The 24,634-nt window shown below is 32.5% G+C and overlaps 1 protein-coding gene across 1 annotated transcript in view; it reads right to left on the bottom strand.

Annotated features, from left to right (window-relative positions):
• The window catches only part of LOC149904800 (uncharacterized), a 202,577-nt gene that overhangs the window by 28,943 nt on the left and 149,000 nt on the right, over positions 1-24,634 (bottom strand). The window contains exons 5-7 of the mRNA XM_090107233.1: positions 16,407-16,562; positions 15,679-15,795; positions 10,131-10,308 (exon numbers count right to left, since the gene is read on the bottom strand). Coding sequence (XP_089963359.1) covers positions 10,131-10,308; positions 15,679-15,795; positions 16,407-16,562 — 451 coding nt within the window. The remainder of the gene's footprint in view (positions 1-10,130; positions 10,309-15,678; positions 15,796-16,406; positions 16,563-24,634) is intronic.

Below are 24,634 nucleotides of genomic sequence, written 5' to 3'. Positions count from 1 at the left end.
GTGTTAATTATAATTTTAAGTAGAGCATTTTTTTAAAGTTTTGAAAGTATACTAATGTAGTGTGTAGTAGAGTAACATCTCTAGTTTTATCGTATTTTCTTTATATATTTTTTTAATCTATATCAAATCTTTTTCAAAATCAGACTATATCATTCCAAGGTAAGAATTTAGAATGTTGTTGTTGTAAAATATGCTAGATTTTAGTTCGTCTTATTTCGTTATAATATTTGTGTGATGAACATAATTGTTTGCTCTGTGTCTGGGTGTAAATTATCTATATAAGTATTTATTTAAAATTATATATGTATGTTTATCAGCCATCTGGTTTCCATAGCACAAGCGAAAGCAGTGGATCAGATCGTGCCGTGTGTGAAAATTGTCGTGAAATATTTATTTATTGCAAATGTTGTAACCCAATCAATAAACACATTTTGTTATATCGAATTAATATCCTCTTTTGACGATAATACAATCTGAATAAACGCAATTATATTACTTGCTACGATCATAATTAATCGATTTAATTATACGTTCAGTCCAGTTCATATTGTTAAATGTACTGTTCATAATGTCCAGTGCATTATGTTAATGTGAATGAAAAAAAAATATGATTATTTTACATTATTAATACCTACCTATTGTTTAAAACATATCCAACATACATGACTTATTAGAAACTAGCTTTCCGCCCGTGGCTTCGCCCGCGCAGTCAAAGAAAAACCCGCATAGTTCCCGCTCCCGTGGGATTTCCGGGATTGCGTTATTTTCCCGGGCTAAAAAGTAGCCTATGTCCTTTATCGGGTATCAAAATATTTCCATACCAAATTTCATGAAAATTGGTTTAGTAGTTTAGGCGTGATTGAGTAACAGACAGACAGACAGAGTTACTTTCGCATTTATAATATTAGTATACTGTATATCCATACAGTCTCACAGCACGCATTCAATCTCAAGTTAACAAAAAGACGCGCTAAAAGGGAATAAGCCATAAAAAGGGGAAAGAAAACATCTTTAACAAAAATGCTTTGTTTTGTAATTTAGTGGGCGTGGCCGGTGATCATTAAGTTAATAGCATTAATGGAGTAGAGCGTCCAAGTTCCTTTGATATCGATACTTTTTATTCAACAGTAAGATAAGATGAATTACCAATAAATTTATTTGAACTTACGAAATTGTCAAGGAGTTATTTATTACTTTTTCTGAACAATTATATTTCGATTTATTAGATACTAAGTTTGGTAAGTCCTTGAGCATTCTAAAGTATTGATTTTCAAAGAGTCACTTTCAGAAAGTTAACGGGTAACTAAAATGTGAGTAAGCAAGTTTAATATTTAATTAGTTAAATATCAATTTAGGACTAAGTGTATGAACCTTTTTGAGTTCAGTGGTACGGTCCAAGTCAGAATGAAATAAAGGATACACTACGAAGTGGATATAAGTATCTAATAAGGACTGAACGAAGCGAATTTATTGCAAAAAGAGATATTATCTATTTCTATCTTCGTCATTGCTTTTTTTTCTAATTTAAAATTTATCCTCATAATCTGCATAATATATTATTTTCCACACGTCATGTCTAGTAATTAAATTGAAAAATAAAAAAGGTAAATAAAAAGTTTATCGAAAATAAACGTCAGCACTAAGCTCCTCAAAATATTTCGACTTAACAGTTCTTTTCGCAAAAACACGATAATTCCAAGTAATGAATGTTTAGCTGTTTTGTTTTTTTTTAAATTCGCAGTAAACTTCCTCAATTAATTCATTATTATGCACTTTTTGGTGTAATCGTTAATCTGGATGAGTGGAAAATGATGTTTTGTAAGATTTTTTTTATAAAGGGCGCCATGGCCTCATAATACTTTATTAAAAAGATTTATCTTGGGCGGAAGAGGAACTGTGGGGACCTCAAAGCTACCTTAGGCACTTCAGTGACCTTGCTTTATAATCATGTTTAGTACGTGCTAAATTATGACAATTTTTTTAATGAATGCTTATTTATTTGTTTATTTTTTATATTGCATTAATGACAGGTATTATCTATTAATGAATATGTTTATTCATCTGTTAGATAAAACATTGATTGTATTATATACATAGATACAAACAAAGCTTCTGGTCAAACATCTGCTTATTACCAAAATACAAAAATGCTGTACAAAATCATCACTCAAACGACATACAAAACGAGTTAAAAATTCACCAATTCATTAGTACCCTAAACAATTCATACCTTCGTAATTAGCAAGGGTTGAAACGGGATTTTTATATTAATTTCTATGACGCTTAACGCACACTACACGCTGTAGGCAATTGACACACTTTCCGCTTTCCCGCCTTCGCCCCTCCCGTATAAAGGTAAGTGCACACTTATTCGAACGCGCCGAACGAAACTAACGAAACGAATTAGAATTATTTACATGATGTCTTGTGAAACCTCGCACACTTGCACGCGTCGAGGCGTCCGAACCTGCAAGAACAGATAAATTTAAACAACGACATCAGACATGGCCTGATTGATGTTTTTGACTCAACCCTTACATTTTATCAGTAATTTACGACAAATCAAGGTGATTTCTCCGTCTAAAAGATGATTTAATCGGCTTGGTAAATTCATTTGATGCAACACATCCGCGGTGCGAGCTGTCTTTGATTATGAGTCGTTGATACGTTCGGCTCGGATAAGTGTGCGCTCACCTTTAGTACTACGCTTCAGCTACGCGAGTAATTATATCTTATTAATCTTTGTACAACGCAAACATGTTATTCAGCTTTTAAATTGTGTCCTGTTTTTCCTAGGGCCCAATTGTAATGTACTTGTATAGATAATGAACGTCCTGAATTGTTAAACGAATGCATCATTAAATAGACGTCATTATTTTTGGCCAAGGTTTACAAAATAACTCTCTTCGTGTGATTTTAGTATGTTTACGTCTTACTATTCTTTTATTTTTGACAATATGTTGTATTTAGATTAAATATTATATCGACTTAATGTTTTTGACAATATGTTGTATTTAGATTAAATCTTATATGTCAACTCAATGTCATCTTTTATTATTTTACTTTTTTACGCATCTAAATTAACAGCATAGATTTGCAGTATCAAACGTTGCCTCCGCGTATACACGTTACAAAAGCGAAGCGGCCGGTTCGCTAGTGAAGAATAATACCTGAATGCAGGTAAATCCCCTAGAAGACAAACTCCCAACTTCGAGAATGTTACGTGCAACAAACAATGCGACGCCCGCATGAGATATAATATTTCTAAAGCGCATTAAACAAAGCTTCATTCCAAGTTGGCTGGGTGTCGGAGTTGAGTACTAATTAAATTGTTTATAACAGTCGCGATAGTTGGACTGACGCGATGCAACCTATATATAGTTATATTTTATATGTCCCTTTAGTTGCTAATTTACTAACTCTGATTTAACTTGATACTGTTTACAAGTTCTTGCGTTTCGACATTAATTATTTTAATATAAATACTGTATGCTATATTAAGATTTTTAATAAATTATTGGATTATTATGTGACAATAAAACGAATGAAGGTTTCCTGTTACAACTTTTAGAAAACCAAGAAAGTTAACTTTAGAAACAGCATTCACTTTGACTGCAAATATTTGAAGGAAGACAGCTATCAGGACACAAAATACAGCTCTACATATCACACAACAATCATTCTGACTGAAGCAAACCCATCACTATAACTGTTTGCGTTTAAACAATGCATGCCCTAAGAAGCTTTGTGTTTCAAAGCCGCTGCCAATGAGTGTCTAACACGAGTGTCCGACATGAGGCGTCAAAGCGGACAGATTCAGACATTCCCCACGTATTTACACGAAGCAATGCTGCTCAAACAAACGTCTACATTGAACATTACCTTTGCCCACTCGACCGGAATATTTAGAACCAACAGACACGTTTCAATACGTGTTTGTTTACTGTGAGCCGGCAAATACATGCATGTCCCGTATATGAGCATTCGCTTGACTTTGCGACTTACTAAGTTATTGGTTAAAATAAAATAAAATAAAATAACATTTATTTGCCAAAAACATGGTACAGAGAGGTGTGAAGCGATAATTGTTCAACATGTTTCGCTTTGTATAAAGCATGCAAATATATGCGTAAAACAGATAGGTACTAGATCTAATACACTACACATGCATATTATACAATCGATTTAGCAATTATCATTTAAGGTCAAAAAATTCTTTTAGGCTATAAAAACAATTAATAATCAGCCATTTCTTTAACTTATTTTTAAACGCATTCAATGTTTGGTTTCTTATGTATTTAGGAACATGATTAAATATTTTTATAAGCATAATAGGTCCACTTTTAGAGAAAAGCGCAGTTTTACAACGAGGCATAATTAGTTTGTCAGGATCTCGAGAGGGAACAATACTCACGTCAGCCGCTTTTGTGAAATATTGGGGGTGTTTTTTAACAAAGACACAACACTCCAGTATGTACATAGAGGTCAGTGTCAGAATATTTAATTTTCGGAATAGTGGGCGACAACTTTCTAGCGGCCCAACCCCGCAAATAGCTCTTATACATTTTTTTTGTGCCAAGAATGCTCTATTCATACTTGTTGAATTGCCCCATAATATAAGTCCGTATCTTAGTATAGATGACACATAGCCGTGGTATGCGGTAAGAGCAATTTTTTCTGAACTTATGGTCCTTAAACGGCGTAAGGCGAACACAAATTTGTTTATACGCGAACAGAGATGATTAATATGTGATTTCCAATTACAATTGCTGTCCAATATAATGCCTAAAAATTTTATTTCATCAACTTCTTCCAATATAATGTCTTTATAAATTAAATTAATGTCACATTTTCTTTGTTTGTAATTATGGAACTGCATTACTTTCGTCTTTGCTAAGTTAGCCGTCAAGTTGTTTATTTCTAACCAGTCAATTATTCTATTCAATGTCAATTTTAAATTATGATTACATGTCAAATCCGAAGTTACATTAGGTATAGTCACAGAAATGTCATCAGCATAAAGGGTACATTTGTAGTTAGTTACGTTTGGTAAGTCGTTAATATAGAGTAAGAAGAGAAGCGGTCCAAGCACGCTTCCCTGAGGTACACCTGAACTGTTGAGTCTGGAGGTTGATCGTATAGTTTTTACTTCTGGACCAGCACCACTACATGCAATCTCGACACATTGCATACGATTGATGAGATAGGATTTTATCCAATTTAATGAGGGACCTCTTATTCCATACATATCACACTTATTTAGAAGGACATTATGGTTAACACAATCAAATGCTCTACTCATATCAAAAAATATGACCGTTGCGCTAGTACCACTATCAATATTTTCTAGAATGCTCTGTATAAGCTGGTATGCTGCTAGTGTTGTGGACTTTCCTTTTTGAAAACCGTTTTGTTCATGTTTTAGTATCGAGAATTTACTTAAATAATCTATTAGTCTTTTATGCATTATTTTTTCGAATATTTTAGAAATTATTGGAATAAGTGTTATAGGTCTATAATTATTAATGTCATTTTTATCGCCTTTTTTGTGAATCGGTTTTACAATTGAGTATTTCAGTCTATCCGGAAAAATACCTTCATCAAATGATAGATTAATCAAATATGTCAATACATTAGCAATAAGATTAATACATAATTTAATAATAAAAACACATATCTCGTCATATCCTACTGAATTTGTATTTTTTAACGAATTAACTACTTGAATAGTTTCAGTCTCGGTACAGGGGAAAAGAAACATAGTCGCTTCTCTGGGCTCGATACCTAGTTTGCAGCTTGCTTCTGGGGATACATGCTTAGTGTAGTATTCGTTAAATGAATTTGCAATATGTTCCGGTTTCGTAAGCGTTATAGAGCCAGAGTTAATACATTCTAGGTAATTATGAATTTTTATTTCTTCTACTTTGTCACTTATAATATTCCACGTAGCTTTGCATATATTGTTCGCTTTACTAAGGTAAGAACAGTTTTGATTCATTTGGGAGTTCTTAATACATTTTTTGAGCAACTTATCATATTTTTTAAAAGCTTCTTTGTTTTTTGTAGAATGTGTTTTGTAGTACGTGTATCTCAGTTTTCTTTTTCTTAACGAGGATACTCTTAACCCTTTCGTTATCCATTTAGGTCCAATGTTTCGGTTTTTTATTTTAATGGTATTGATAGGAAAGCATAAGTTATAGAAAAGTATGAAGTAATCATGAAACTTATTAAATGCTTCGTTACAGTTGTTTTGTATGTAGACTTCACTCCATGATAGACTTGATAAACATTTTTGAAATTTTGTTATATTTTCTTTACAAAAATCACGCCTTTTTATATGTGACGCTAAAGGTAAACTTTTTTTTTGAATAGGGCAATGTAAAGTTTGACCTGTCTCATGATCCGAAAGACCAAGTAGATGAACTGCTCCTTTTGCATTTTTTATGTTGCTTATAATTAATTATACGAGAATGGCTGGAACAAAGCTGGTGGATTAATTATATATGTAAAATTTACCAAAGTTAACGATAAATACGAATTTTGATACGCTGCACTAAATGAAAGACTTTTGAAAGATCGTTACTATTATGTTTCCTTTCGTTCTTCCTCTTTTATATTTGTATAAATTATTATTATTAGCAGAAAAATAAATAGATGATTAAATGTTATCGTTTCATTCATTCATTCATTCATCGATCAGGACATTTATTTTTAATAAAACTATTACATAAGAAAAAATAAATTCGTTTCTATACACTAAATTTTTCACGTCAGTTTTCTAGGACATTACTCTACCCACGCTTATAATTTAATGATTATTTATCCTAAAAAGAAAGCACTAGACAGCCGTATGTCTCCATTTAGAGAAATGAGAACACATTTGGTAAATACCTATCTAGCGTTTTTCGCCTTAAATTTATTTCAATAATAATAAATAAAGCATTACAAATAAGATTTATTTCATTTGATGTATTACGCAGACACAATTTTCTTTTCAATTTAGTAATAATTACGAATGTATTACAATTTTACAATTCCTTCGTACAATACTTAAAAGGTGACCTAAAAACGATGTTCTGGATTCAATTGTGAAGTTTATATCCAAATGAAGCCCTCAAAGTAAACTCGACGGTCAAATTATATCCAATGCCCTAAAGCTAACAAGAATCACATTCACAAGTCACAGCATTAACGAAATTATCCACCTGAAATTCCACAAAGATTATAAAATGTTCCAAATATCCAAAGCGGGTATAAATTCAAAATTTCCCAGTAGAATTTTTATTGTAGTGCTGAAAGCAGTTGTCGTTGCAAGTAATGATATGGGCAATGCACGCTCGCGCGAACAAAATGTATTGTAAAGGCTTGTTAGACCGCGCTCCCGTTCTGACTTCTAATTAAATGTTTTGCGTATTATATTGTGAGTATTTGGAACATTAATTTCTTAAAACGATTTTGATATTAAATTTTTTTGTAAAAAACCGCAAATAGTATGTAGAAGCTAGGTAAAATGTGCATCAATAAACAATAAAATACAGAGAGGAATATACTTAATGTGATTTACCATCATTAATTGTATAATGTGTATTAAATTTATTGGTTAAAGTAGTATGCTATAAAATAGTTCCTTTACTGTGTAATTCCTTATACTAAACTTGATAATCCTCAAAATATTATATTTCTACATTTATCATAATAATTATTATCATTGAAACGTAAACCTCATTTCCTTAAAGCTATTACACGAAAATAAAAATAAACGACTTATTAAATCGAAAAATAGCCGTTATTTTAGTAATCATTTTAAAAACTCGTCAAACAAATCAAAACCTGAAAGAAAAGAGATAGCTGAGCACAAATAATCCATAATTACTAGACGCTTTCAATGTTGTACACAATTTTATACCGCTTTGAAACGATTAAATAGAGCAAAGCATTTAATTCCCTTCATTTCCTACAAATCCACGGCTGAGCGGTTACCGTGAGATTTTTCTTAAATATATTTATTCAGTTGCCAAGTAGTTGCATTTCACCCAAAAGTTCTCAAGGTAAATTGCGCTGCAAGTCAGTCGGCGCAAATATTGAAATTGTAGAGTGGGATTGGTTTGCTTTCTGTGCTCCAGAACTGATGTTTACATCGAAATATAAAAATTTCTTACGAGGCAATTCCCTTGCTCTCAATGCGCCGCTTTCATTCGAAAGGTAAGTTCGTAATTACTGTTTTGTAGGCTCTACTGGTAGTAAAAAGTACAGAAATTGAACGATTTTATCAAGATAAAGTTCATATTTTTGTTTTGTGTTTTTATAGCAGTATAAAAAACTTGGTAATATTGATTTCAAGTGGCCTTCCTTATATTACAAGTACGTATTTTTAAGATGAATATTTCTTATTTCATCTATATAACTTTGTTGGCTGATTGTCTCTAATTAATTTTACATCATAGTTAGAAAGCCTGCGTCGTACTTACGTTTATTTTTGCTATCGTATATCGTATCATTATTAAACTAATCTCTAAACCATACCCTTAAAACAGCTGAAGAAGATAATTAGTAGTCAGACCGCATTTTCAATTCGGTCACATATGTTTGTGGAAAGGCAACAGGACGTTATAAAATCAAAGGGAAAGTATTGGAATTGGGCCAGGCCTTAAAAATGCATTGGTTAAAATATTCTAGTGTACAGGTACGAAAATAACGCAATATTTTTGATGCATGTTACATAGTGGCGTACGAATTTTTAAGCGAAATTTAAATTAAAAACTTTATTTGGCGCGACAAATTGGGTCCAGTATATGTTTTTATTCATAAGTTAGATATACTTTGTATTGTATTTGATGAAATCGAATATTAGATTATTTGTAGAAAGTTTACATAATTATTAATAGAGCCATGTATTATAGTAAGATATAGAGACTTTTAAAATAACCACATGAACATTTATATTATATTTGTTTTAAAATAAGTGTCGTTAGGAGATAATTAAAGTAATTATGATAGAGTATTTGTGATGACAAAACAGAAGTTGATATAAGTAGATATCGTTAGTTATACGCGCTACAATAAATCTTAATTCAAATTATATTTAGTGTAGTTTAAGTGTTTTTGAATAAACCGTATAAATATAAATGCAATGCACTTTACTTGCATTTACTATTTTCACCAGAATACATTTCGACGAATTTGTAATGTTTGAATACGAATTGCGATTGCGAATATTTATTCCCGAAATATGCAGATTCTAAATCGTTTCAACCAAAACAAATATCTTTAATATTTGCTTAATGTAGTTACAAATATACTGGGTTTTAGTGAATACCTATTTAATATAATTGCAATTAGTAATTAAGTTGTTTGAGTTATCAACCATTAATGTTTTGCATTGAATTTCGAAAATACGAAATGACCACAATATCTGTAATTTAAAATAACCAAATAAGAAGGTCACGAATAAAAGGTTATGTTTTGGTATTTTGTATATACAGGGTGTCCCACTGTTGGTATACTAAGCTCACAGAAGGTTATAGTTTTGCACACACTGAGTCCGTAAAAAATACTTATAAAATTCCAGGCGCATTTTTTTTTCAAATAGTTGAATTCTTAAAACTCTATGTGTACACCCCTAACAAGCAACTTTTCCACCCACAAGTGAGCTATCTTTTAAGATTATGTTTTTATAGACAAAATACTCACATAAGCGAAGCGGTATATGCCGACTGCGCGATGCTAGAGAAGAAATCATGGATTTTAAGAAAAAAATTAGCAACAAATTATTGACGTAATTTTGTTGTTTAAGTATTTTTTACGTGATCAGTTTATGCAAGACTACAAGCCCCTTTGCGCTTAGTATACCGATTGCAGGACACGCTGTATATAACTTTTTAAGCTATTGCATAGCAATTCTATCGCGGGCCTTGAGCGCGGGGACCGAATCCAGAAATTGCGTAACGAAAAACCTCACGCTCCCCACAGCGACGGGCACGGAGTTGTGGCTTGAAGGTATAGCATGCAATAACTTTACCGCGGCAGTCCTCGAGTGCCACACGTCTTTTATTTCTATTTGTTTCAGTTCAACCTATTACAAGTCACATCGAAGTTTGATCTCCATTATAATCAAAATGGCGCACACATACCTGAAGACCGGTCCCTCGTTCCAAGTACCGAGGCGATCTGCGGCCGCTCCTCATTGATCACCAGCTCGGCCCTCTCGTTGTACACAGTATGCACACTCGAGATGCAAGTCAGACGCAGCTGGCCACGCTCGAAGCTCTCTGGTCTAACGAGGAACGATAGCTGACTGATTGATGCCACCTGGAATAAGGAAAAGTTGTACTCGAAGGACCAAAGCGTGTAGATAAATTGTATGGCAATAAAAACGAAAACTAACCTAAAAATGTCGATAGAAGGATGGCAACGTGGAAATTTAACACGCTATTAATCTTCACTTGTATGTTTGTAACCTTTAGACTCGATTTTGATATACAACGAACAGATTTAATTCAAACACAAGGATCGGTGACAATACCATAATTATATAAGTTTATCCATTAAAAACGCTTTTTAGTTTTTCTTAATGTTTATTATTTAAGTATCGTGTTTTCGATAATGCGATTTATTGTTTTATTTCAAAATTATATGTATAGATTAATATTTTTCTTTCATGTGAAATCTGCAAGTAACGAAAATAGGATTGTTTAATACAACCATCATTGTTGTTATTTTGAAGTTAGCGCTGCGTAGTTTCAATAACTTTAGTATTCAATTTGCATAAGTTTCGAGTTTGGGTATTGACAATTCATCATTATTAGTTTCTCGGAGGAGGCATATTTGCGTGAGGCCTCAATATATCTTAGAAGTCCTTAATATTAACTTCAATAAGACTGTCTCGTGGTAGCTAAAGACTTAATACATGTCTGGGTTATTTAGAACCAGTTACTTTTATATGTCTCGTATTTCTTAATTTAGCTCTCCTTTTCCCTTCAAGCTTATATTATCCACTATCCTAACTTATATAAATAGATGTAAGAATTCTAATAGCACCTAAAACTATAAATATTATATTCCGTTCATTCTGGCATTAAGAATTTACAGAAGAAAAAAAAACTTCAAAAATACTTAATGTTTTCTTTAAATTCAAAATAAAAATGTTACTAAGTACATAATGTATGTTAATATTTCTGAGAGTTTTTTCTTCACCTTTTAAACAATATATTTCCGATGCTACAAATCACTATTTACGGTGCAAAATGTTTGGTTTTATGAAATTGCATTCACAGAACTTTCCAAGTACCATTATCATAAGATTGTACTCTACAGAATGAAAACCACTGTACTATAACTACTCAGACAACGAGGGGTGTCTAAAAGAATTTTAAATAGTTATTTTATCGTTTGCTCTGATTATTTTCTATCGAAGACATTACGGATACAGCATCCTTCATTATGCAGGGTCGCGATCCACATTATAATGTCATCAACCCTTCCAAAGTATTCTTTACACTTATCAGATTTTATAGAGGTCCATCCAAATACTTTTAAAACACGAATAAGAAATAGATTGATTATGAGCATTTTGGAATACTTTAAAAAGATAAATAAATATTGATTTAAAATTAGTATTTTGAAAATTCATGAAGGATATTTTCGTTCCCGAATAAAATTTCAGAAGTTCAAAAATAAAATTTTTAAGGGAACAGAAAAAGATATCTCAACGGTAGATAACGTTCAATGCAATCAATCACGTCACTCATTTGTAATGGATTTCACGATAAGAGCATAGCATTTTATGTATAGCGACCCGCCCCGGCTTCGCACGGGTGCAATGCTGATACTAAATACACTACAGAAAAACTGTGAACGTTGTATATAAAAACATAGCGGCCCGCTCCGGCTTCGCACGGGTATAAAATATATAGCCGGGTGGCCGGCCGCGGCCGCAAACGCTACGTCCCACAATTTTTAAATCTGTAATATCTTCGAAAATATTCACTTAAATCATACGGTGTAAAAGGCCATATAGATCTATATTATTAAATGAACAATGTATTCAAGGTATTTAATTGGTATTTAATTGGTCCTTCTTCATAAACAGCACACTAACGCACATATTATAATTAGATGTCAAACGAAGCGAAAAAGACACTGAAATCAATTCTGGCTAATTAGTCACATTTCAATGTCCCAGAGCGCATTTTACCTACCTTTATTCTAATATTATCAAATTGAGAAGTCCTATGAAAGAGTGTGGAATTCTAGACAACGGTATACGTTAGACTTTCACTACTTAGCATAATATTTACGCGTGTAGTGTACCCTGGAGACGAATATACGAGCACGTATGTATGAAAGTAAAAAAAAAGAATCTAGAACAGTTGAAAATCGTGTCTCCAACAGATATAGCTTTGTTGAGAGGCAATTTTAGGGTTCGTATTTATTGGCTGATCAAAATTGTGCATTTTAAAGCTCATAATGGAAATTATTTTCGATTTAGGGACAGGAATGCCCCAGGGTCAATCGAAAATGTCAATCGTGTAAATTGCTCTTCATTTGCATAAATTTTACAACTTCATAAAGAGGTAATGAGAGGAGAGTTAATGGTGTCATCTTACTGCCGTCTGTCTTTAACAATCATCAATCGAAAAATACTGCAGTGAAATATTATATCATTACCTGGACCTTAAGTTTAGTTAGAATACGGTAAAAAAAATCTTGCTACTACAGAAGAAGTGAAAATCAAGCAATGATTTTATCGTAAAAAGTGGCATATCGTTTAGGCCAAGGGTCTTCAACGTTTATGAAGCCAAGGGCCAACTATACTTTGATATTTGTTCGGTGGGCCGCAATAAAACAAAAACTTTTTATTACTAGCTGCGCTCCGCGGTTTCATCTGCTTTTTTCAGTTCCAGTAAGAATGTTGAAATAAAAACTAACAATAATATTTAAAGTTATTTATTATTTAATTTTACAGTACTAAAAGTAATTGAAATTGAAATCAATGAGACGATTGACATTGTTTATTCTTAACTAGCTTATCAATATCAGTCCCTATGGTGGTCGTTGAAATCCTCAAACTGTTTTCTAGGTGAATATCGGTGATTCTACTCCTTGTCTTCGACTTAACGTTTTTCATCCGAGAAAATAACTGCTCGCACAGGTATGTGGTACCAAACAGAGATGTCATTTTCAGTGCATGGTCTCTTATCTTAGGAAAATGTGTAGTAGTGATGTATTTTGAATAGAACTCGAACAATCCTAAGTTGAATTTGTCTTTCAAAGAAGAGTTGCATTGTAATTCTATCAACTCCATCTGAACATCATCAGGGACATCTTCGACATAAACATGGGCGAGCAAACAAATTCAAGCTTTTTTCATGTTTTCGGAAATCGGTAAAACGCGACTCGAATTGTGTTTTCAGATCCAGCAGCGCGGTAATATATTTGTCCATGTTGAGAATTCGACATGACGATAAATGTGGAAAATGCGTGGTCATATTATTTTTTAATTGATTGATCCACTCCAACTTCACTTCAAACGCTTTTAAAGCGTCAAATAGTTCATGAACAATATTATCTTTTTCTTGCAATTTCTTATTTAAATCATTGAGATGTGCTGTTATATCAACAAGAAATCCAAAATCACTTAGCCATGCTTCATCACCAAACTGTGGAATAGCTTTATCCTTATTAAGCATAAATGCTGCAATTTCTTTTCGCAAATCGAACACCCTTTTTAACATTTTTCCCCTGCTAAGCCAACGAACATCACAGAAATAGGTAATGTCACCATATTCGGCGTCTTGTTCTTTTAAAAACTCCTGAAATTGCCTGTGGTTAAGACCTCGAGATTTGATGAAGTTAACGGTTTTTACCACAATACTCATAACGTCTTGAATATTAACTGACTTAGCACTTAAATTCTCTTGATGTATCATACAGTGGTACTGTATTAAAGAGACATCGGGATTATTTTTCTTTATTAAAGCAACAAGTCCTTCGTTTTTTCCAACCATAGATGGTGCGCCGTCTGTGCAAATTCCAGCCAAATTTGATAATTTGAGTCCATATCTATCTATGACGGAATTGAACGATTCCAACACATCACATCCTCTTGTACTGCCTTTCATAGGAAAAAGAGCAGCCATTTCTTCGGTAACGACAAAATTAACGTCAATGCCGCGAATGAACACTGCCAGTTGAGCGGTGTCAGTTATGTCGGTACTTTCGTCGAGTGCAATGGAGTAATAAACAAATTGCGACACGCGTTCCTTTAATGATCGTTCGATATCATTAGCCAATTCTTCTACCCTCCTTGCGACTGTAACGCCGGAGAGACTTATTTTGGAAAAAAGTTGTTTTTGCGAGGGACATAAAACTTCTGCTGCGGCCTCCATACATTCTTTTATGAATTCACCGTCGGTAAATGGTTTTGACTTCTTAGCAATTTTCTCCGAAATTATGTAGCTAACTCTTACACTTGCTTCACTATCTTCATTTTGTTTATGAAAAGAATTCTGTTGTTTTTTAAGTTGTTTCTTCAGAGTCTCCACCTTATCAATTCGTAATTGTCCTTGAAGATGTGCAAACTTACTAGAATGTTTTGACTCATAATGACGCTTGATATTGTATACTTTCACCACAGAAACTGATTCATTACATACGAGGCAAATGGGTTTTTCCCCGACACAGACGAAAAGATATAAATTCGTCCATTTATCTTGAAATAACCTGTGTTCATCAACGACCTTCCGTTTTCTACTTGAACTTGCTGCCATCACAATAATTTGATATTACTAAATCAAGTTACAACTTGTTTAAACGCACTGAACGAGCGAATGAGATAAACGTGTCCGAAGTTCTGTGAGATGCAAACCTGACTGACATTGCATGCCAGCCGCGCGCGCCACTGCGTTTCGGCGACTCCCTCCACCCGTACACCGCACCGTGCGCCTCTACCTACCAAGCGCGAGCGCGGAAATCAGTTTTGGACTACGCGCGTTTTATTTAACCTATCTGATGCATGAAATAAATAAAATAACGTATATTTTTAAATTATATAATAGAAATAAATACATAAAAACAATTTCTATACATATGAACCTCATTTTGAGTAAACTAATGCCGGGCCGCCAAGGATGCTGCCGCGGGCCGCATGCGGCCCGCGGGCCGCACGTTGAAGACCCTTAGTTTAGGCTAATGACAGTATGTTTCCTACGGGACTAAGCGGCCTTGCAACGTTGAACAAAAAGCGACATTGGGGTCTAATCGATATTCCCAATGTGATTTGAACATTTTATTGATTGTTCTAAGTGTTAGTTCAATTTATACGTCGTAGTAATTTATCGTTTTACTTGTAAATGTTATCTTCAACTTTTTGCCAATACGCTTTCTCGAATTGCCAATTTAGCCTAGAGGGCCTTAAAAAATTACACATTTATTTCAATAAAATTACAGATTATCCTTCTTAACGGATGCCTAAAAATAAATAGAGAATAACAACTATTTATTTTATAAAAAATCACATTTTCAAAAAGACATCACTAGGTATCTACTGGTATATTGTACATTGTACAAGCTTAACTGAAGCGTAATCTTATTTGAATATACGTCAATAATAATCAGATCATTATCAGTATAAATAATACTTTAGTGAGTACCTATAATTCCCTATTTCCTCAATAATACCTTATTCGACGATCCTCTCGTGCTGGTGGGTATCACGTCGGTCACGTCCTCGTCGAAGTCTGGATGTCTAGAGGTCGGGAACATTACTGCATCTTGGCTTTGGAGCAATTCACCATCCTGGGGACAACGGGGACTAGTATTATATATTATTCATATCTTATTAGTATGTCTCTCACTACAACAGATAATATTATACAAATCACTATCTACTTAAAATATCTCATATTTAAACAAAGCGCCCTGTCCATAAACTCAAAAAAAAAATCATTTATTGATCAATTTGTGGGTTAGGTACAGGTACTCAGACATAAGATACTGAATAATGTCTATATTACAGCATAATGATTTTGAACGATAGACTAGCGGTACCATTTATCAATGTCTAAAACCAATTAGAGAAATTGTTGAGGAAATCTCAACTCGCGGTATATTGTTTGACGTAAATTCGTTATAGGATATTTATGGTACAAGGATAATTTTGATTATGTTTCGGTCTATGTTATCTTGTATATTATTGATTGTACGTAAAAAAGGCTATCCTTGCTTATGGCTCAAATGTTTCACAGAGAAATTCATATAATTATTGATAATCTATAATATTATTCTATTTTTCATCTATCGAATGCAGGTAGAAAAATAGGATGAAATCAGTGTAGTAGGTTTGAGCTAATTTATAATTTTTGCGTTTTACGTTTTGTTAAGTTAATAAATAAAATTTATATAAATACCTGGATAGTATCCACAAATGGCCCAAACGCTTTCCAGGGGCTGAATATAATGTTCGTATTTTCGTCCCCAGGCGGGGCAGTGGGACCAACATGTATGGGCAGTGATACCGCTGGACTAGGCAGTATTCTTTGCTGAAATATTGGTTTGCCTTGAATCTGTAACAATGATAAAACAAATTAATATCGATATGTAAGAGTGAAATGGTAAAACACGAATGAAAAAAGGTGATTGAAATTGAATTCAAGGTATTTCTTAATACTTAATTGATAAACCTGTTTTTTAAGCAGTTTGAATTTGGAAGAGCTGCTTTCTTAAATCAAAATATCAAAACCATAGAAATCTAAATAACAAGACACTAGAAGTCGTAAGCGTGCGTGACCTTGTCGCCACTCAGGTGATTTGCACATCACCAGTGCATTCGTCACTGTTCAGTTGCTCTGGAGACGTATGAGTGTATACATGGTGTGTTTCAGCAATTCCCATTGCGGAAATTCTTCCACAAGTTGTAATTATACTTATAAAGGAATAATATTTCATCGGAAAATATTTTTTTTTAGAAATAATGCCGTTTTTCCTTAAAATTATAGAATATTTACAAGTATTACGAGTGTCACCATAGTAATCGAAATAACAATGAATGACACAGTCGACCATTCTTATTATCACATTTGTTCGTATTGGAGCAAAAAGTCTCATATACTTAGGGATGTTATTCTAAAATAAACCGTAAATTCGTGCGTTAGGATACATATTCAAAAGCTTAATTTAATAGATAAGTTAGTTTTCACTAAAATCAAGCTGTCCAATAAAAGGCATAGTTTACTTGTGTGTACTGTTTAGCTTTCGGTTTGAATGTGTTGATTTTGGCGACAGCGGTTTTCATACGAATTATGACATTATAGCACTTCTATGTGTCTTGTTATTTAGATTTCTATGATCAAAACATACTTTAAATAATTAGAAATTATGTTAAAACTAAATTAAATTAGCTTAAACTGTTCTAAAATTCTATCAAAGAGCTTAGGTAACGAAAATAAATTTTACATTTTATGAATATAAACTTTTAAACAAAATCTATTAAACTAACCCTTGTTATGCATAATTAGTTTTTTGTTACTTAATTATGAGATAATTATTAAAATATATTTTATTAAATTAAGTTAATGTTTGAACTTTAGATTTAAAGAATCAATTTCAAGATTACTACTACTTTACTACTTTACCTACATTAAAATCTTCATATATTAGTATCCCATATCCAACAAACTGTTATATATATTACTCAAACACAGTACCGCTTATTAACTTGCTAACATAACATATCAATAAATAGAATTTTCCAGAGAAATCATGAACTCCACATATCTATATAAAGCTGAACATAAAACGTATAACACTCGAGGGGATTGGATTATCTGCACCTTTATGAAACTTGAGCTAGTGAGAATAGTGACACTTTAGTGGATCGAATGTGTCGTAAAAACCTTCCTCTATTCAGGATTACGTTTTATTGTACTGACATGATTCCGCGGAACTTTCGGATCAAATATATCCTTGAGGATCTTTCAGTATTTTTAATCTGGATCAACAAAAGCGCGACTTTGACAAACAAACTCGGTGACACCGACATTTACTCTTGCCGAAGCCAAATAAACATGAATAAATGGGGAACGAATTCTATATTAAGTTTTCAGTTCTTTCATTTTAATTATCTTTCGTCGACAGCTCAAGATAGCTTGCTACTTCACGCCCTGTTTATCTTTGTTTCTTTTTTATAATTAATATTATGTAAATTACTTACAATAATAATAATATTTTTAATTAAATGAGGTAAGCTAATCTGTATGAGATCTTCACCGCATGCAACCGCATCATGTAGCGTCGGATGTGTCTTCAAAATTGAAGGAAATTGTAGATTCAAATAGAATTACTATGCAATAAAAGGTAGATCTCTATCATTTTCTTTTAGTGTAAATCGGTTATTCTGTTGATTAATGACGACATATTTAAAAGGACGGTTACGTGAAAAGTCAATTATGGAGTAAGATATACTAAGTGCAATGCATTCAATGCCCTATATTAATTTTGGCATAATACTGGCTATTATGAAAAACAATTTAATAACTACTATAGTCATATTTATACATACCTACATAATATATAAAACTTAGTAGTTATTAGTCAGTTCTTTAAAGAAACGAATCTTCAATGGCGGCGCTTATCATTCCCTCTCGCTCACACACGGCCGTACGGTATGCAAAAAAAAATAGGGAAAAGTAAAATGTATTTAATTTTCCCTGTTATAATTTTTGGAAGAAGTGTACAAATACAACCCTCGAATTTAAGGTTTTTGTGGGGGGGGGAGGGGAGGGGGAGTGGGGGGAATCCCTCCTCCAAAGGGGGGGGGTGAGGAGTCACTTAGTTTCTGAGATATTGGAGTTTAAAGTTTTGAGAATTGCCCTTGAAATTGCAAAAAAAAAATATGGACAAGAAATAATATGAACTTTTCACAGTAATATCACCAAGTTTCAAATCGTGGGTAATTATTGTACCGGCGAGCCTAATTTTTTTTTTAGTTTGTAACATTTATATTTAGAATGACAATTATGTATTTGCTATAGTAAATAATATTTTCTTTAATAATATATTCTTTGGGGAAAGTTGTTCAGTTTATGGGCTAATTACGAGACTACGAGTATTAATGGGGATTTTGTTGCGTTCTGTATATGTCATTTGATAGTTCATATAAATACACAAATATCATAACAAAACAGTTTGTCAACAAACAAATTAAAATAATTAACAAAATAATAAATAAAATAATTATCAATTTACGTTATTTTTATTTTCTTTTTTGCTGATCCTACCATCTGTCAAAGTCAGCTTTGGCCGCCATTGAAGATTCGTTTCTTCATTGAACTAGCTAATACAGCAAAAATTTCTATATTGTAATTCGATTGTTTTCAAAACATTGCTTGACGTAACCCATGTTACACAGCGCAAGAATTTATTTTCATATTTTTTGTTAAACACAGGTGTACAGACTCGAGCTCACAGCAATCCTTTTACAATTATTAAGAGGGTTTACGCGGTCCGTGCGCTGTTTGGCTCAAATATGTGATTTTTCAAACCAGATTGTCCATCAACCACTTATCTTACAAACATATGAATTACTAATAATTTTAGGAAATTTTATTGTCTATGTAGTTAGTTAAGAGTTTTTTTCAATTAATACAGTATTTCTGAATACCATCAAGATAACTGAGCCGATGATTACTTGATTTCACTTTTAGTGTCAATTTCGAAGCTAAAAATATCTGAAATTGCTGACAGATCTAACACACAATTATTTTTAACTAACTGCAAAAATCCTTATTAAAATAGTTAGTTAAAAGATTTTTTTATTTTGGACTCCTAACTTACGAAATTAAAATCCGAACAATGTGAATTTTTTTAGAAATTATAGTCGACAAAATGATTATTTTCACCAAGATATTTGACTTTATTGAATATAATTTATACATATTGCAATAAAAGAATGTCTTACTTATAAGATAACATTTAAAAAATCAACTAAGGTACCTCTATTATTTTTCTACAATTTTTTTTAAAGTACAATAAAACACTGCGCGCGACCCGATTAAAATCAGTCGGCATCGAGCCTTTCCAGAGAGAGGACATGTTGCTCGGCGCTCTCCTGCGGACCTATGCTGTTCATAGTAAAAGGATAGCGCAAGCCGCGATCTATCGTAATAGATCGCGGAGTTTTTGACTTGCGTTAAATAGAATATGCGCTCTTAAGTTGCTTTGAAATTATTTTCTGATTACATTTTTGGAGATATTTTTACCATATAGAATAAATTCTATTATAAAATAGGTACTTTATTTGTAGATTAAGTAAGTATTACAATACCTATTTTATCTTTTGTCAGAAAGTGAGATTTGGTTTTCTTACTTCTTAATTTGTCTGTACTCATTTCACAATAAAATATAAATAATACTATCAAAACGATTTTAAGAATCCGTTAGAGCTCTAATAATCCTGTTGTATTTTTTTCAGGTCAACATAGGTGGAGTCGTTGTCAATATATTACAAAACACATCACGAAATGACCGAAATTTGAATTATTTGATATTGTAATCATCAAAATAATAGCCAAATGAGCAAGTTAAGCTTAGCCTGTTACATTTGAGTTATAAGCCATCAAATTAAACTCGAATATTAGCCGATACTTCATATATCTAATCACGATATAACATAATTAACGCTGTATTAATTCCAAATTACTGCCAACAAGCATTAGCTGATAACAAGATGCAACAAACAGGTCACATGGAAAATAGTTATATTGAGCTTTTTATCAAGTCTTATCCTACTAGTCCTAATATTATAAATGCGGAAGTTTTTATGTTTGTTTGTTTGTTACTACTTCAGGCAAAAAATGCTGAACCGATTTTCATGAAATTTTATCGTAACACACATATTATTAATCGTAACTTGGACATATTTGTATACGAAAATCCCAAGGGAACTATGCGGGTTTTCCTTTGACTACGCGGGCGAAGCTGCGGGTGAAAAGCTAGTTGTTGCTCAATACGTAACGCTCGATAAATTCTTTATAATTTTATTTTATTAAATCGTGATTTAGTAACAAGTTAATTTTGTAAAATGTGTCTTAAATAAGCTCTAAATAATGATTTACATTTCTTTGGAAAAATAATCAGCAAACTTGTGGCTCATTGTGCCAATTAATAATGATAGTTCTTAATTTTATATATATTTCTTATATCCTCAAACTATAAGTATATGAATATATCCTATTTAAAAAAGATGGCTCGCTAGACAATGTTTATAACACAGGTGAACAACGTTATTACAAAACTAATGACAAGCATGAATCACTATAGAAGCGTCTAGAACATATTCCTTATAGAAAGCACCGGACATCGCCGTATGATGGAGTGTCCCCATCATTTACTGCTTTCGATGTGTGAGTGTGGAAATAGATTATTTTTCATCGAGTTTTATATTTAAATAAAAAATGTTCTGAGACTATTGAACCATGTAACTATACAACGATATAGAATTGAAAATGTAGAATTCAATATTATTTTTTAATAGGGCGCTGTTTTATAGATATAAGATATAAATAATTTTTATAAATAAAAATAATATGCCTAGTTTAAAATATACATAGTTAGCATAGTTATGAAATAATTACAACCTACTATCGTCTGAATATAGATAAGATAAGGAAATAGACACATAGAGTTGCCTTCGTCAAACTAGAGTTTTCTAATGCAACTCAACGCTACCTCATTCCTTATGTTATCTAACGAAAAACCTTTGAACAAAGAATGAACAGATGTTCGACTTTGACCAAACCGACCACAATCGAGATCACCAATCACTATTCTTCCAAAGTTATTCTTTCAAAAGCACATACGCCATTAAATGTGCATGTGCACTGATCCGGAATGTGTTACAGGCCAGGGGTAATGACAGGGAAGGAAAGAACGGGACAGAATTAGCAACACAAAGAGGACAGAGGGACGAGACATGAATAAATTCCTGCCACTTTTTGCGGCGCGGTTAGCATTTTGTTGACTTGCTCTTTTAAAGTTTAACTTTTTAACTTGGGCTTTCGTTTACACTTACATTTTATAGAATAAATGTGTTGTTGTTTTATTGTGTACGACGTGATTGTATTACTATGAAAATTTATTTTAAGTTTAATTATACCCGCACTACTCGCATCAAAAATATTGTTAATGATTATATTCTGAATAATATAATTGAGCTAATTAAGTATTCAAGTAAAATTATTTAAGAACAGTAGGTTACAACAATTCAGCCAACTTAACCCTTGCTACAATTGTAACAGAAATTCCGATACATTTTTTTAATGTCTGTACGTACTCAACAACACAAGTACATACCATCGAATGTTTTCAAAAAACCCTTACGACCCAGGGTTCGAATAAACGGCATTAAAATCACGGTCATGTCACTTATGTGCCACCATTTGCGCCCCAAACATAATCATATAGCCATTATTCCGTATATGTTTTATCTAACGTATCTCTACCCCATCCCAGTAGGCTCATTTGTATGCGAGTGACGCATTTTATTCCTGGCATTATTTACTTGAGCCCTATTTTCTTCTTCCTTTATAGAATTACCGATTGGATGTATGCGATGAAAGATGATGTTATTTATTCCTTCACAAGTTTATTCACAGCCAGTATTTTGCGTATAATTCGAGGGGAAAGAGCATCGAAATTCCTTGGATTATTTTCTTTATTTTGGTGGTGGGATTAGTCGAATTTCACTTTTATAAATATAACCTACGTAAGATGGATGTAATAGGTAGTAGTCGCTTGTTTTTACCTAAAATTTTTGAAAGATATTATGTGTTATCTATCACATAAACTAAACTTTGGAATTTCTAAAAAAACCTTAATCAGCATAAGCTACTATAGGCATAAGATAACCTATACTAATCATCCTTTGCATAGCAATATCTACAAAAGTATATATCCTAAACTGTTCTTCATAACATGCTTACTAATTCCGTCCACGATGATAAAGTTAGAAAAATTCCAGCAAATGAGATTGGAAAAATTCGTACACAACTCCGGTTAAACATAGGCTTATACTATAGCTCTGAAGTTAATCCTTACTGAAGTAAATTAAAACTATGATAGCGATGACGGTTACAGCGCGAACGGCAATGTATGCAAACCGCATTTACTACACATGAGTGACTTGTATGAGGTTTTACATCAATCTTAATATAGGAGATAGACATGGCGTATGTTTTCTACATAATACTGTATCCAGAGTACCAAGAAAAGATGTAGGCGAGTTATCTCATGGGTTTAAAGCCAACATGAAGCCAACTTTAGATTGTTTGTTCGTGTGTATGTTAAAGATAGTCACATATAACTATCGAAGCATTTAGATTATACGGACATTGAGCTAACTTAGCTAACGTCTTCCTGAGGACATCTTTCGTATGACAAAGAGAGTCATAATGATTTTCATAAGTGGGACTTTGTGGAGTACAAATCGGTTATGAAAATGCTAACAGATATTATGAATCGTTGTATCTACAACTTTGTAGCTAATTATTTAATTTAGCGACCATTCTTTACAGATGTTGCCTTATTTGTATTACTCTATTTGAAATATTAAATTCTTTATTGGATATATTTTTTGAACTAAAAAAATTCTCAAGTCAGGTGAGCAAAATTTTTTTATTACTATCACAGTTTAATCATATTGAATTACTGAAGTATTTAAAGCAAGTAATGTAATTATACTGAAATATATGTTATTATAAAGATATATGAGTTTAATGTAAGTAAAGTTTTCACCAGCTGACGTTCCCACTCGCAAGTTGCAGTATGCTACAACTTTAATGCGTTTTGCATGAAATATGTGTTGTTGGAAAAACATAAAGATACAAGAAGCTCAAAATACTTTATCTATCCATGAAGTCTCTTTTAAAGATATAGTTTTGTATCTTAACGCAATTATGGTGTTAAAATTTTCAATTTTCATTCGTATTTTTGAAGTGAAACTTCTTTATGGGGGTTGGAAAAAAATTTAGTGTAACATTTTTTCGTTACGCGTGACATTTTTCCGTTACGCGCCATCTTTGATTCGACGTATTTCTGTAAAGTTGCATATAGTAAATTATTTTTTGAAAAATAAGGTCATAAAGAAGTTTCACTTCTTACGTGTGTACACTAGTACACGCACACATTTTTTTTTATTAAGTTAATTTTTCCTCAATAAATCAATCGAGCAATGAAATTCGTTAATTACCAAGAGGAAGGAAGTGTGACGATTCATTTTGTGTTGTTAATTTTCCGTGACTTTAATTTTACGAAATTATTATCATACGGGAAGTTGTGAAAAAGTAACGACTTTAACGTTTTCATGTTAATATTTCATAGAAAAGTGTTCAGTGATATTCCTAAGGAAAAAAAAAAGCAATGTAAAATTAGCATTATATATATATATATTTCCAAAAGTTTCCTCAAATCTATCTCTTGGTGAAAAGAAAATTTCGGGAAGAAAGATAGGAACAGAACTTTTGAGACGATTTACTGAGAATAATTCAGTATGATTTAAATAAGAATCAGGCTACAAGAGACTAATAGAAAGTGCTGATTTCATTTAAAGCTACACAATCCTAACCTAAACATGAATACAATT

This window comes from Colias eurytheme, chromosome 11 (assembly GCF_061535395.1).
Source record: "Colias eurytheme isolate Ceu_HAF_F1 chromosome 11, ilColEury1 Martin Lab GWU primary, whole genome shotgun sequence".
Classification (NCBI taxonomy): domain Eukaryota; kingdom Metazoa; phylum Arthropoda; class Insecta; order Lepidoptera; family Pieridae; genus Colias; species Colias eurytheme.
Note: the sequence above shows the minus strand (reverse complement) of the source record. Positions and strands in the feature narration are given on the sequence as shown.